Here is a 16,575-nt window from a genome sequence, read left to right as displayed (position 1 = left end):
CTTGAACTCTCGCCTCATCCATAAATCAGAAAGGTAATTTCTTCCTTGGTATTCCAATTTGCTCAATATGTGACCTTCTACATCTTAGTCATGTATCCATCTGGAGAATGACTCAGTGTAAGGTGTTTCTGACAGACTGCTTTTCAGTTTGTCCAGTAGTTCTTGTCAAATCCTGAGTCCTCCTCATTAATGGTGATCTTTACCCAACACCATGATACCAGGATTGTTTGATGCTTTATAATGTACATCTGATTGGCTTCACTAACAACCATCTCTATTGCTTAACCAATACCATGTCATTTTAATGAGTACTGGTTTGTAGTACAGTTTGAGATCTGGTACTGATAGATTCCTTTCTTTGAAGCTTTCTTTTCATTGTTATCTTTGAGATTCTTGAGTTGGTCTGTCACATGAAATAGATTATTTATTTTTCAACCTCAACAAAATATAACGGTGCTCATTTAGTTGGCAAAGAATTGCATAAGTAATATAATTTTTCTGGTATCATAATTTTAGTATATTGTATTAAATCACTCATGAGCTACAAATATTTATCCCATTATCCAACTACCTTTATTTCTGTAGAGAGTTTTATAATTGGATTCAGAAACTTCTTGATTGGCTCTTGGTAGAATTCTCAAATATAATTTATCTTCTGTAATTATTTTGTGTTCTCACGGCTTATCTTTTTCTTATTTATTCATTTTTAACATCCTTTTCTTTATAAATGTTGAGTTACAAATTCTCTCCCTCCTTTAAATTTCCTCCCCATCCCACTGAGAATGCAAGCAAAATTATATCAATTATACATGGGAAATCATGCAAAACATTTCCATATTAGCCATAAATCCAAAAAAAGTTTAAAAAAACTAAAGCAAGAAAATTCTAGTTCAGTTTGTACTCAGAGTTCATCAATTTTCTCTCTAGAGGTGGATAGCATTCTTCATCATCATAGTAGCTGCATAGTTGATTATCATTAAAACGTTGCTGTTATCCTCAAAATGATCTCCCAGTTCTTCTCATTTTACTTTGCATCATTTGATATAGATCTTGACATTTGTTTCTGAAAGCAACCCCTCGTCATTTCCTCATAGCGCAACAGTGCTTTATTGCAATCATGTCCCACAACATGTTCAGCCATTCCCCAATTGATAAGCATCCCCATGATTTCTAATTCTTTGCTACCAGAAAGACAACTGTCATATTTTTGTGCATATCAGTCCTTTGTCTTTTTCTTTGATCTCTTTGGGGGTACAGACCAGTGGAAGTATTGCTGGGTCAAAGTTTAGGCTCAGTTTTATAGTCCTTTGGTCATAGTTCCAAACTGCTCTCCAGGATGGTTAGATCAGTTCATACTTCCACCAACAGTGTACTTACTTTAATCCATTCCTTCCAGCCCTAGTCATTACTAGTATGTATAGAGGAGTACCAAAAAGTTATTTCAATGTACATTTCTCTGATAAGTAGTGATTTAGATCATTTTTATGACTATAAATAGCTTTCATTTCTACTTCTGAAACTGCTTGCTCCATATCGTTTGACAACTTAACAATTGGGGAATAGCTCTTATTTTTATAAATTTGACTCAGTTCTCTATATATTTGTGAAATGAGGCCTTTATCAGAGGAACACTACACTTTTTTGTAAATTTTACTTCATTGTCTATGGTACCTTCTAAAAAATGTAGTTCCCCCAATTATCCCTTTTGATTAGTTCTATTTTGCTACATGTGAGACTATGATCTTCAGCTGAAGCATAATAGATTCTGTTTCAGCTCTTTAACTTTGTTTGTGACTATTGGTTTCAAGTGTGTCTCTTATAAACAACATATTGTTGGATTTTTGTTTCTAATCCATTCTGCTATCTGCTTCTATTGTATGGGTGAGTTCATTATATTCACACTTACAATTACCAGCTGTTCATTTCCCTCCTTCCTATTTTATTCCGTTTATCCTTCTCTCTCTTTATTGTGTCCCTCATTAAACATCTGATTTGCTTCTTACCATTGCTCCTTTAATGTCTTTCTTTTTATCTCTCCTTGCCATCTGTCTTCTCCCCTTCCCCTCCTTGTATACCCAACTAAGTCTCTATATAGATTCTTCCTTCTTTTGTTGTTGTTCTTTGTTGTCCTTTCCTTCTTTGAACAAATTATGATAGTGATGTTCAAACTTTGCAGTTATCACCCCACCTCCATTTGTCTCTATTATTTTTCCCACTTAATATTTTTTTTTCAAATTACATGTAAAGATAGTTTTAAATATTCACTTTTACAAGATTTTTATTTCCCAATTTTTCTCCTCCTTCACAAGACAGCAAGCAATCTGACATAGGTTATACATATATAATCATGTTAAACATATTTCCACATTAGTCATGTTGTGCAAGAAGAAACAGAACAAAAGGGGTAAAAACAGGAAAATAAAACAAAAAATGAAAATAGTATTCTTCAATATGCTTTCAGACTCTGTTAGTTCTTTCTCTGCACACAGATATCATTTTCTATCATGAGTCTTCTGGAATTTCTTGGATCATTGTGTTGCTGAGAAGAGGTAAGTCTATCATAGCTGATCATTACACACGGTTGTTGTTACTGTGTACAGTGTTCTTGGTCTCCTCACTTCACTCAGCATCATTTCAGGTAAGTCTTTCCAATTTTTCTGAAACTGCCTGTTTATCATTTCTTATAGCACAATAGTATCCTATTGCATTCATATGCCACAACTTGTTTAGCCATTCCCCAACTGATAGACATCTCCTCAATTTCTAATTCTTGGCTCCCACAAAAAGAGCTGCTATAAATATTTGTGCACATGTGGTCCTTTTCTCTTTTTTATGATAGACTTCATCTGCACCAGGCTGTGCTTCCTTTCTACCCAAGTGAGACAGACCTTTCCTGCTGTCCCTGCAAGTTATTTAAGGTGGAAAATTCTTTCAAAAATTCTCTTTTAGGCTCTGTGGCTCCAGAATTCTTTTAGAGGCTTAATTTAATGTTGTTTCTATGGGAAACTAGGAAGAATTCAGACAATTTCCTGGCTTTTCTCCACCATCTTCACCCTTCTACTATTAAAGCTTTTCCTTGTACACTTTTTATGTAAAAAAAAATCTCCATTTTACCTGTTCATTCCCCCTGTTCCCAATTCATCCCCCTTTGCCACTCCATTTTTTTGCAATGATCCCAACACAATAGACTCATACTCATACCCTATGTCTATATAGACTTCTAATTGCCCTAAATAATGAAAAAATTCTTAGGAGGTAAATGTGTTATCTGCACATACAGAAATGTAAACACTTTACTGAGTCTCTTATAATTGCTCTTTCATGTTTAATCTTTTATTCTTCTCTGGAGTCTTGTAGTTTGAATGTCAAATTTTCTCTCCACCTCTGGCTTTTTCATTAGGCATGGTTAGAAGTCCTTGATTTCATTAAAATATCCTTTTTTTCCTCCTGAGGGATTATACTCAGTTTTGCTGAGTAGGTTATTTTTGGTTGGAAAGTTCACTATTGCATATAAGACAGCTCATTCCACTTTTAAACAACTCATTTTAGAAAGCTTTCTTAGGGCCAAACAAAACATTTCTAATCCTCTAGAAAAGTGAATCAGTTAGGTGAATTTATACCTTTTGAATCTTCTTTCAAATTCAATGTGACACTGAGTTATTTGTCAAAATAACTAAACTTCCAGTATAACATTTGAATGACTTAGCCATTTACCAGTAGGATCTTCATGTAACTCTAAGAAAAAAAAATCTGTTTAGGGATTGTGACTAATTGGATTATATTACTCACTTCCAAAATCATTATTCATGATTTCTTAGAGAATCTCTGTCTCTCTGTCTCTGTCTCTGTCTCTGTCTCTCTCTCTCTCTCCACATATATAGAGATATGTTTATATATGTGTGCATATTTGTGTATATATATATATATATATATATATATACATATATATATAGGAGAAATGCATACAATAACATATCTCTGTGCATTTTAGACACACACATACGGACACAGTAATACACAGAAAATTATTTTAGAAATAAATAATGCTCAATAAATGCTTCCTAATTGATCATAATATGCTTTGATGATGTGATATTTTTTGTGTTGGGTCCTCACTTTCTAAATGCAGTTGGATAGATTCCTAGCTTAAATAAATTTGCAGTAAGTCTTCAAGAGTTACTGTTGCCAAAAAAATTCAGACATTATACCTTGCGAGTCTTTACCCTCCTTTGATCATGGTAGATGGATAGAGAGAATAATTTGTATGAACAACCTTTAGCTGATAAAAGTTTTAAGAATGTCTTCAAATGGCTTGCTAGAGTACAGATCTTACAAAATGACTTAGGAGGTGACTTGCAATGTATATATCTCCAAATATATGGTTATTTCATCAACGTCTTTTGAACATATAAGGCCATAGGGGAGTTATTACTTAGAAATAAGGGATCAGATTTTAAAAAGCAATAAATACATCTCATCACACTTTCATGTCCTGACAGGATGAAGGTCAGAAGAATTCCATGCAGAATCCATAAAAGATGGATAGTTGGAGAAGATACTCTGTGTCTTCTAACATGTCATATACCTTATCTCATGACCTAATACTGGTAACCAGACTACAGTATTTCATCTTGTATCTCCTTTCTGCATTTCTTTGAATCTTTTGCATTGAATCTTTTGGGTACTTGGGAAAATCACTCCTACAAACTTAGACTGGGCTCCATGATGGGGTCACAATTTAATTTGAGATTTGCTTTGCTCCATAATGCATATCAATCTCTGCCCATCTTTCCAGGGTGGTGGTGGGGGTGGTCTCTCTGTACCATCCCCAAATGTATGCTAAAAAGGCTTCACTTGTCAGGCATACCATGAATATGATATTTTCCCCCTACTAACTCTCTGCTTTTACTATATGGTTCATAATATAGAAGGTAGAAATGAACCACATGAAAAATAATATGGGAATATGATTGAGGAGGACGACGATGAGGAGGAAGATGGAAGAGTAATCCTTTGGTGAACAACAACAAGGCATAGTGCATAGAGTCTGATATTTTGTGTCAGAAAAAGCTTGATTTACATCTTTCTTCTGTCACTAAAAGGAATTTGGCTAAGGGCACATGCCTTAATATCTATGAGATTAGATTATTTTTCTATAAAGCCTGATAACACTGGTCAAATAGATATAACTGATTGGATATTTACTTCTAATAACCAGTTAAGATCTTGTTCTATATGGTACCTCAAAGAAGACATTTACATTGATTTTCTAGAGCTCTTTTCAAGGCACCTTTCACTTCTTTATTTCTCAAACTATAGATCAAAGGATTGAGCATGGGAATTACCAGGGTATAAAAGACAGAAGCCACTTTGTCTGTATCAAAGGAATGGCTAGACTTGGGCTGCAAGTACATGAAAGTCAGTGTTCCATATAATACAACCACTACTGTGAGATGGGAGCCACAGGTAGAGAAGGCTTTGCATCTTCCCTCAGCAGAGTTCATCCTTAGGATGGCCATAAGAATGAGTCCATATGAAACAAGAACAACCAGCAGGGAGGAAATCAAATTAAAAGCAGAAAGGCTCAGAATGATTAATTCTACATCCTTTGCATCCTTGCATAAAATACTTAAGAGGGGAAGACTATCACAGTAGAAATGACTAATAGCATTAGATTTCCAAAAAGATGAACTAAAAATCTTAATTGTAATCAGCAGTGCTTCACATGAGCTGTAGAGATACGGTATGACCACTAGGAGGCAGCACACTCTATCTGACATGATGACCATGTACAATAAGGGATTGCAGATGGCTACATAGCGGTCATAGGCCATCACTGATAACATAAAAAGTTCATTTACCATTAATGTTATAAAGACAACTAGCTGGGTTGCGCATGCAGTATATGAAATGGTATTTTTCTCCACAACAAAATTAACCATCATTTTGGGACCAATGGCAGTGGAGTATCCAAGATCAATAAATGCCAGATTCCTGAGGAAAAAGTACATGGGAGTTTTCAGGTGAGAATCAATCTTGGTCAAGATAATCAAGCCCAGGTTCCCCACAACAATGGCCAGGTAGATGATGAGGAACACAAGGAAAAGGGGTATCTGCAGGTCAGGATGATCTGTGATGCCCAGGAGAATGAATTCAGTTACTTGAATTGGTGTTGTCTGATTCCACTTACCCATTTCTCCCATCCTGGGGAAGCAATCTGAGAAGACAAGTACATGTGCTCTTTGAATCAAAGATGTATCCATCTTTGTATGAATTATATTTGGGAATAACTCTCACTGTTCAGCATGACATCAAGGAGTTGTGAAAAAAACCTCCTTACTTCCCATAACTTCTTAGTCTCAATACCACAGACAGATTCCTTTCCTGTCTACTCAATGAAATTGAGCCTGGGCAAAATTTTGGTATATTTAGTACCTATCATTTTCAGTGATATAATAGGACTTTGTTTATGATTTTTTTTGTCATGATGGTACCTTGAAAAACAGCACATATGTCAAAGGTGATTGAGATACCAACCATGAGTAATATTCAGTCTTCCATATGTGTGTATACACATATATGCACATATACATATACACACATATATACATATGTGTGTACACATTTATATTTTGCATGAAATTATCTGTGACATTATTCAGCTAAGATATATAATTGGATGATTTCTTTAAAATAAAAAAAATTCCCAATGAAGGTCCAGATAAACCTAAAAAACCCTCCAGGTTTTTGCAGATTTTTTCTTACTTTTGCTATCCACATATGCTGTATTAAAAGCAGAACTGGCCCTAAGGAAAATTATCAGTTTTAATATATTACTTAGGGAAGAGAGACATTTCCCTCTCAGGTAATTCACCTGACAATATGTTATCCAAAGAAACCAGGAGTGTGTATACATGTCAAGCTGGGAAGGGAATAACTCTGGACTCTTGGTATTATGGAAGATAGTATAAATCCTTTGGGAAGACATTAGAGCAAAAGCAATTTGAAAGATGATTTGTTTATGGATATTCATGAAATAATATATAAAAATCAGTCTTGGAATGAAAAGAAAATAAAAATAACTGGATTTGAGAAGAACAGAGCCCTTTATCCTTTTTTTCTTTTACCTACCTTAGTAAGCAAGGTTATTCTATTCTTTCCATTTCTTCCACTCATCAATAAAAGATAACTTATTATTTGTAGATAATGTGTTCTGCCAGTATTCTTCACATGTCATGGAAGCAACTCTACCTCATTGTAATCAATTCAAGAAATTGACAAATTTAATATTTTTCAGAAAAATTTGATATGACTTACTATAATTTAAGGGAGGGGAGTAACAGCCAGAATGCGCAGCACAGCTTTGGTGAAAAGTGGGAAGCTTCAGAAATGTCCTTAAGTTTTCATGTGTGAACTTCAAGTAAGAAATGGACTTAATTATCACATCTGCACTTGCTCAATAAAATATCAGATTAGCTCAGTACTGTTTTACAATCTTAGGTATGTCCAAATAAATGGGAAGGATAAATTGTGAAGACTTCATAGGGTAAAAATACAGGGGTTACACCTTTCTCATATTTCTGAAATAGGGAATGTCTGAAGGAATAGGAGAGGTTTGGAATCTAACCTTGCAGTGACTAAGCTAACTTCTAGAAAGCCAGAGCCTGAAGCTGTAGGTGTGCCCTTCACCCTCTCTCAGGTGCTAGCACCAAATAGGGAGATAATGGACTACCTGTAAGCTGTTTGTTCTCTGCTCCAGGAAGGTCTCCCCTCCCTTCTCCTGATTTCCTCTCCTAGACTTTTGGATGCCACCTCTGGAAGTGGGAAAACCCAAATGGACCGGATCTACTTGGTTCCCTAGTTCTCTGTCTAGTTTTTCACGCCTAGATTGTAAGCCTTCCTCAAAACCAATGGTGAGAAAGCATAGAGGTGAGTGGGAATCTTTTCACTAAGAGTATAAATTAGGGCAGTGTTCCCTTTTACCCCACCTCCCCCTCTAGGTTTCCCTAGTGGAGGCTATATCCAAATCTTGCAAGGTTTGTAAAATAAATTCGCTTTGCTTCTCCTAAAGATGTCTCTCCTATTATTTAAATTTTTTGTCCCATACACAAAGAACCCCAGTTTCAGTATTAAGAGTATCCAGTAGATCCCAGGGTCACAAGCTTAAAGTGCTCTAATGGTATGTATGTCACATGTTAGCAGTGTGACACAACTGCAATTTTAGGTCTCAAAAGCCTAGAACAGCTGTCCCAACCCAAAGTTAGAACCTGCCACCTTCATGATTCTTACTTTGACATGCATGTTTTGGAAAGACTTTTCCCTTTTGGCTTAGATTGCTAAATATTCTCTTAACCTTCTATTCCTGTATTTAAATTGGATTGATGTCATTTTAATGCTAACTCTAAAAGTTTACAATTATAAAGTATTTTAAGGGGTAGCAGGTGCTTTAATATGTTATGTCATGTGATTCTCAGAATTACTCAGTGCTGTTATTACCTGCATTGTATAATCCAGGAATCAGGAAACTGATGATCAGAAAGGTTAGATTGACCAGGATCGCACCTCTGGCATTACGTGGAGGTAGGAAGTTCCCCAGATCTGGCAACCTCACTATTGTGAGACAACATGTTGCAGTAAACAGATTCCTTACCTTGCATCAGGAAGTCCTGTATTCTAATTCCACCTGACTCTTGCCAAATGTGTGACTATAAACAAGTCACTTAACTTCTCAGAAGCTCATTTTTTTTAATCTATAAAAAGAGGATAATTATATCACCAGTCTCATGGTGGGCTGTGAGTATCCAATAAGATGATGTAGAGACAGAGCCTTATAGATATTAAAGAATCATGCATATGCAGACAAGTTTTCATTGGCATCATCATTGTTAGCACAAATTTACTATGTAAAGTCTAGTGCCACTAGAGCATCATAGATATTGAGACATCTAAGTAAGATTGGACTCTGAGAAGCTGATTCTATGTCTTTTTCTAGTAAGTAGGGTCTTATTCACTAAGTCATTGCTACTGTATTTTTCAATGACAATCTTGTAAAACCAGTTAGTTCAGCGATTTGTTCATTAGATTACTTAGAAAACTGAGATGAAGATTGAAAGTAAGACTGATAAAAGGTTATCACTTGAACCCTCAGGATGATGAGGTAGGAGATCATAACAGTGAGGGAACAGTGATAAACTCTTTCAGTTGGAACATTTATTACATTTCAGAAACTGCTATATTATTTGTATCTCTAAAAACATCTTAGTTGCCCCAATTTTAACACATATGATCTAGCTGGTGAGATTTGTTTGAGCAGGAGCCCCTGTGGTGCCAGGATGCAAAGCTAGAGTTCTGCAGGATCGCCCCTAGTTAAAAGGCACAATGTAGATGATCATAGACAAAGAATAATGTTATCTGCTCACCTAGAATGGAGAAGCTGCTGTACCTTGTTCATGTTGTCCCTAGTCAGCTGCTACAGGGAGAGTTTATAAGTTTCTCAGTCCCCCAAGACCTTATCCCTGAAGTTTTGAGGACAGTTAATGAATTACCTACTGTCATCAGACAATTTGCCAGGAGTATTGGTAATCAATGCAATTGCCAATCACTTTAGGTTTTTTTCGTGTGCTGATTAATAATTCTTATCTCACACAAAGTTGCACTGATATTCGCGTGTGATCATGTCTCCATTTCAAGGACCCAGTAGATAGAACTTTGTGTCCTCCATTGCTATAACCCTTAGGGATGCTATTTGTTTTCTATGAGTCTGAGTATCCTGACTCTTAGAGGCTTTGTTGGGACTGTTCTTATCCCTATGCCATGCAGATATGTCACACACCTATGTACACTTACATGTTTACATATATGTGTGTATATATAGTAGATATACATATATGTATATATGTGTTGTATACACATATTTCCTGGGACACAGTAATAAATAGACACTTATTTTAGAAATAATTAATGCTTAATAAATGTTTGTTGATTCTTGAAAATACATTTCAATGACTTGTGATTTCCTTGGATGGATCCTATCTTTTCAAGTGAAGTTATTCAGATGCCTATCTTAATAGGAGGTCTTCTTGAGTAATTGTGGCTGAAAACTTCATCACCCTATAGTCAACCTGAAAATAAAATTCTTTGGCTATTCTGATCCTAAGAAGACAGATACCTGGAATATCATGGAAATATAGATTTATAGTTTGCAAAATATTATGTATCTCATAGGTAAACATAATACATATGTAATTATGATACATATCTCATTTGCTTGATACTCAAAACAGTACTGGGAAATAGGGGTTGTTATTCTCCTTATTTTGCAGATGAATAACCTGAGTCATTGGGAAGTTAAGTGAATTGCCCAGAGTCATCCAAGTAGAATGTGATTGAGGCAGGATTTGAACTAAGGCCATCCTGGTTACAAGCTCAGCAGTCTATACACTGAAACTTATATGCTAGGTAGAATGGAATAGAGTTTTGTGGAGTGAATTAAAAGCCAGTCTCAGTGTCAAGACCTCAGTTTCAGTTCCTATGTCTATATCTACTGGCTACGTGACTGTGGGCAAGTTGACAACACTTCAGGACTCAGAAAATTCTCTAAAATAGCAAATTGAAGAACAGCCGCACTTGGCACTGGTAGGGATGTTATGTTGCCCACTTAGAGATATCTACACCAATGAAATACGAGATCCAGGAAGACTATAAATGGTCAATCCATCAATAAGTAGTTATTAAGCATCTCCTATGTGCAAGAACTCTCTTATTTATTTTGGATACAAAGACAAAAAGGAAATAGACTCTGACATGAAACTTCGATTCTTTCATCATGGACAAGATATGGATATCAGATAATAACTGAAAAACTATTTATTAAGTACTTACTATGTGCCAATCACTGTACTAAGCACAAGGGATGCAAAGAAAGGCCAAATGCCGAGTTCCTGTTCTCAAAAATCTCAGAGTCCGATAAGGGAGATATCATGTAAATATCTCCGTGTCAAACAGATACATATGAGTTCAATTGGAAATAATCCAAAAATGGAAAGGATTAATATATAAAAGAAAATACTGCTCCAAAATATAACAAATACAATGCAGTTTTGTGAAAGAGAAGGTTTAGCTTGAGCTGTGCCCCAAAGACTTAAGAAATTTGATGTGCAGAGGTGAGGAAAGAGCACATTTCATTTATGGGGCATAGACATTGCAAAGGCATAGAAATGGGAACTGTCATGTCATGTATGTCAAATAACTAGTTGGTCTTTGGTTGCACCATCTATTATAGCAACATTTCCCATCTTTCTCTGATAAATTAAAATGCTACCAAACACCAATACATTTGAATAACAATACCAAAATATATAGTAAAGACCCAGGGTAATTTAACATTCTAATTGTAATAAACTTGCATATTTATTAAGTGCTTACAATAACTTTAATTATAAAGTTTGCCTCCAAAAGTTCAAAGTTATGATTGAAATGTAATATTGTATTCTCCTATAATTATAAAAAATATATATAAAAGCATAAACTCCAATTACAAAATGATTATGATTGCTTATGTGGCATATGCTATGAGAATTAAAAGTAATCTAGCAAGATTTCAAATGTTTATTTTGATCTATAAAATCACATTATACCTATGAATTTCATTGAATATAAATAATATTTAATGAGATAAGCTACAACTTGGAAGAAGTCAACATTATATACATAATGAGCATATATAAACATAATGTTAATGCTGGGCTTTTTTATTAGTACAAGGCTTTGGAATATTTGACTGAACAGAAGTGAAACAGTATTTAAATATGGTTCTGGATCAAATTTATTTCTGTATTTCATTGAAATTAAGACAAATGAAAATGTTTGCTTACTCAAGTACATGGTAAAAAATTGTAGAAGCATTTATATGCTCTCTTGTGGAGAGACAGAAATCCTTTTATTTTCAGCTACTGAAACAAGAGATACAAACAAAGAGACAGATATATTAGAAAATATTTACTTTTCTACTAATTTATGATAAATTTTATGTTAAGTGATATATATATATTATATAGTTCAATTGCATCTGTTACTTCATTTTTAATGATATTTATACATAAGCTCATCTTTGTAAGAAATGAATATATTCATATGTATTCTTTTTTCTTCTACCACTGGTGCACTAATGCATAGAAACTGTGCAGAACAACTGACCAGTGTTGGCAATCAGTGCACTTAAAAATATGTAAGATAGAATTGTAACATAACTGGAAAATGAGTTCACATGGGGAAATAACCTCCATTATGTCCTCAGAAGTAGACAGAGACAGAGACAGATTATGCATATATGTATGTATGTGTGTGCACGTGTGTGTGCAGATATATACATATATATGTATATATACATACATATATATGTATATATATATACACACACATATATATGTATGTATATGAGGATATGCGGGGTGGGTTTGTGTATGTGTGTGTATACATATACCCCATCTATGTATACACGCATGCATTTAATTCTTTTGGTGTGCCAATGGACTGTTATTCAAATAATTCAAATATATGAAATAGGATTCATGTGGACTTTGATGTAATTAATGCGGTCCTTACCACCAACAATGTAGATGAAAATCTTCTGTCTATTCCTACCCACCTAGTCTGCGTGAGCAATATCCTTGTCCTCCAATAAATCTGCCCCAAGGTCCAAACCAGCAGCCTAGGGACCTTCCTCGAATTCTCTTGATATTTCAGGAACAAATACATAAATGCAATTTCTGTAAATAAGTGCATCAGTGGTAGAAGAGAAGACACAGATGAAGATATTCATTCCCTACAATTGTATAAATCTGTTATTAAACATATATCTCCAATTTTAAAGTGAATGGAATCCTTCATCCCTTTATCAAATCATTGTATGAAAGGATTTTGAAAGGATTATAGAGTACAGAGAAAACTAAAAAAACTAATATCATATCATAAGAAATGATGTCATAGGGGCCACTAGGTGGTGCTGTGAGTGGAGCACCAGCCCTGGAGTCAGGAGGGCCTGAGTTCAAATCCAGCTTTTAGACACTTGACACACTTGCAAGCTGTGTGACCTTGGGGAAGTCACTTAACCCCAATTGCCCTGACTTCCCCGCCCCTCTCTCCTCTGGCATTGCCACTACACTGGTTGATGATCTCATCCTGTAACCCCTGCCTATTTCAAAAGCCTACTGATTTGTCTACCTGTCATAAATCTCTTTAGTCTCTAATCAACCTTCAGTCAGCTGCCAGAGTGATCACATGTTTGACTGTCATGCCCATTCCTGGGTCTCTCTGTAATTTCCAAGATCAAATATAGATCCTCTGTATGGCATTCAAAAGTTTACATAACTTTCCACCTTCTGCCTCTGTAACCTTTTTACTCTTTAACTCTCAAGTATCTACTCTGCAATCTTGTGACATTTTCCTCTTTGCTGTTATTCAAGCAAAATATTCCATCTCCCAACTGAGGAAATGTTCACATGGGTTGTTTCAAAGCCTGGAATTCTCTCCCTCCTCATCTCTACCTCCTCCTGCCTTCATATTGTAGATAAAATACTATTTCCATTAAAAATTCTTTCCTGACCTCCCCCCTGCCCCAAGCTAGAATCTTCTATTTATTATCTCCAATATGTTCTGTGTATATTCCGTTTATCCCTAGTTGTTCGTATGTTGTTTCCCCCATTACATTGTGAGATTATTGAGAGCAGTGACTGTCTTTTGCCTTTCTTTTATCCTCCAATTTAGCACAGTATCTAGAACATAGTAAGTGCTTAATAAACACTTATTGACTAAATGAAGTATTGTAAAATGGCATTTACATTTCAGATCGTACCACTGGACATTTAAATGAAATTAGAGCATCATTAGATCATTCAAGAAAATAAAAATCAATAATCATGTGAGTTTAAGCAGATTTTTGAAACTCATAAGTCCTCCTACAAAACACATTGACAGTGGCATTTCCTCCACCTGCAATGCAGTGCAATCCTATAACCACCCATACTCAGTAGGATGCAAAAGGATTCCTAAGAGATTAAGAAGATGAACTTCTCAGTGCAACATCCTCTGGTTTCCACATTTGATCTCATTTTCCTTTATTCTAGACTTTTTTCTGATTCTCCTACCAAGCTTTTTTTTTGTTTTCCTTCTAACTTGCTTACATATTGCCTTTCTTTTAGACTTTTGACTATTCTTATTCGTGGGCTACTAGATCTCTGCTCTCATTTCTGTTTGGAGACATTTTTGTACTTTGTCTTCTTTTTATCTAATTAATCTATCGCTCCCTGGTTGTCTTCCATTCCTGGTAATTTACTGTCTGTCTCCATTACACTCCTATAGCTCCTGCCTCAGCTTGTGAATCTCTTGTTTTATACAAATACTTGTCAAATTACATGTTTTTAAAAGTTTGGCAAGGGTTGGTGAGGACTCTCTTCACAGCCTCCTTCACATCCTTGTTCCTTAGGCTATAGATCATAGGATTCAGCATGGGGATCACTAGTGTATAAAACACTGAAGCCATTTTATCAGTATCTAAGGAATGGTTTGACTGGGGCTGCAGATACATGAAAAGGAGTGTTCCATAGAAAACAGTGACAGCTGTCATGTGGGAAGCACAGGTAGAGAAGGCTTTCTTTCTCCCTTCTGCTGAACGTATCCTCAGGATGGCCAAGATGATGTGGAAGTAGGACACCAGCACAATTGTCATGGAAAAGAAGAGATTTGTAGCTGCAGAGATATAGACTACTGTTTCTGGCATATGGATGTCAGAGCAAGATAAAGCTAACAAAGGAACATTATCACAGTAAAAATGATTAATGACATTGGAAGAACAGTAGGACATGGAGAAAACACAAGAGGTGACTGTCACTGCTGTTGAGAAACTATAAATGTAAGTAAGGACAACAAGTAGAATGCAAACCTTCCGTGATACCACAACCATATATAAAAGGGGATTGCAAATAGCCACATAGCGGTCATAGGCCATGACAGCCAACATGAAAATCTCAGCAACAATGAAGACTAAGAAGCCTCCATGCTGGGTTGCACATCCATAGTAGGAAATGGTTTTCTTCTCTACCAAGAAATTGATCAGCATCTGGGGAGCAATGACAGTGGAATTACCAAGATTGATGATAGCCAAGTGTCTAAGGAAAAAGTACATGGGAGTTTGAAGTTGCAAATCTATACTAGTGAGTGTGATGATGCCCACATTTCCGGTCACTGTCACTCCGTAGATTGCTAAGAAGATGAAGAAGAGGGGAACTTGAAGTTCTGGATGCTCTGAAACTCCAATGAGGATGAATGTGGTCACATGGGAGAGATTTCCTGGAAGCATTTTTGATTGGGTTCACCTGCTCTGGGAATAAATAGAAAAACAATTTGGAAAGCCAGGAATGATTTTTCTAGAACTTACATCTCAAGTAAATCACTTTATCCTGGGATTAAGTTTTGTTTTGTTCACTATTTGGAGAAGTCTGTCTTAGATTTGGTGAGATAGTTTCCCTGGTTCCTAAATTATTGAGATGGGTTCAAAAGAGTGGATGGTTAAAATTTCAATGTGAGAATTTACACCTTGACATTAGCAAAAAGTGTAAATCAAGGCTTGATTTATTATGTTGTTTAATGTCTAGATGTAAGGATGGAGGAAACACTAATAATGAAGATTAAACTTAAAAGTGCATATTGAGTACAGTTTCTCCACCCACAGCTAGCTAGCTAGATGATTAAAATAGTGTAAAGTGTCTTCCATTTATCTGGAAGTTAACAAAATGAATAGTTGTATAGATTGAAAGCTGTTATTTTCCTTGGTAACTCTTACAGATGGGAGAAGCGTGCTAAGCAAATAGAAAGTGGTCAGTAAACACTTCTGAGACACAATACTTAAATTGCACAGTAATCTTACAGGAAGTTTCTCCCATTCCCCCTTAATTTCAGTAGCTACTTTCTGTTGATAATCTAAAATTTATGCTGTCTATACCTTGTGTATACAGTGGTCTTCATGTTGTCTCACTCAGTTGAATATATATATATGTATATATATATATATATGCATATCTCCAACAATTAGCAAAGATCTTGACTCATAGCAGTCTCTTAAGCATTATTTACTAACCAACTGACTGACAATTCTCTCTCTTCTGAGTAAACCAATCATAATTTTAATCTGCAAGGTTGCTATTTGTCAAAAAAAAAAAAAGAATTATCACGGGGGAAAAACATGTGGTGACCAGTAAATTTATACTTGATAAAATTATGTTCATAGTAATTATGCAATATCTCCAAAAGTAAGTAAAATATTAGACTGAATTAATGGAAGCATAATGTTTAGAATGAATTGGATCAAGAGTCCCCATCTCAGTTACCTTGATCAAACCCGAAACTTGTTTCATTTCTAGGCACAATATTTTAGGAAGCATATTAACAAACTAGTAAGTGTCTTTGATGAGAACACTTGAAACTTTACTATATAACTATTAGGTAAAGGAAGTAGAAATAATTAATCTACAGAAAAGAAGGCTTGGAATTGATTGGGATAAAGCATCTATTTTCAAAATT

The 16,575-nt window shown here is 35.3% G+C and overlaps 2 protein-coding genes across 2 annotated transcripts; both read right to left on the bottom strand.

Moving 5' to 3' along the window:
* Positions 1 to 5,243: 5,243 nt before the first annotated feature.
* LOC118853263 (olfactory receptor 8K3-like) lies at positions 5,244 to 6,203 on the bottom strand. Its single transcript, XM_036763269.1, has one exon. The coding sequence runs from the start codon at positions 6,201 to 6,203 to the stop codon at positions 5,244 to 5,246; it is 960 nt and encodes a 319-aa protein (XP_036619164.1).
* Positions 6,204 to 14,407: 8,204 nt separating this feature from the next.
* Positions 14,408 to 15,355, bottom strand: LOC118854210 (olfactory receptor 8J3-like). Its single transcript, XM_036764555.1, has one exon. The coding sequence runs from the start codon at positions 15,353 to 15,355 to the stop codon at positions 14,408 to 14,410; it is 948 nt and encodes a 315-aa protein (XP_036620450.1).
* Between the last annotated feature and the right edge of the window lie 1,220 nt (positions 15,356 to 16,575).

Source organism: Trichosurus vulpecula, chromosome 6, assembly GCF_011100635.1.
Source record: "Trichosurus vulpecula isolate mTriVul1 chromosome 6, mTriVul1.pri, whole genome shotgun sequence".
Classification (NCBI taxonomy): Eukaryota; Metazoa; Chordata; class Mammalia; order Diprotodontia; family Phalangeridae; genus Trichosurus; species Trichosurus vulpecula.
Note: the sequence above shows the minus strand (reverse complement) of the source record. Positions and strands in the feature narration are given on the sequence as shown.

Excerpts from the sequence above, each read along its gene's own strand:
- LOC118853263 (XM_036763269.1), bottom strand. The coding sequence starts at position 6,203 with ATGGGAGAAATGGGTAAGTGGAATCAGACAACACCAATTCAAGTAACT.
- LOC118854210 (XM_036764555.1), bottom strand. The coding sequence starts at position 15,355 with ATGCTTCCAGGAAATCTCTCCCATGTGACCACATTCATCCTCATTGGA.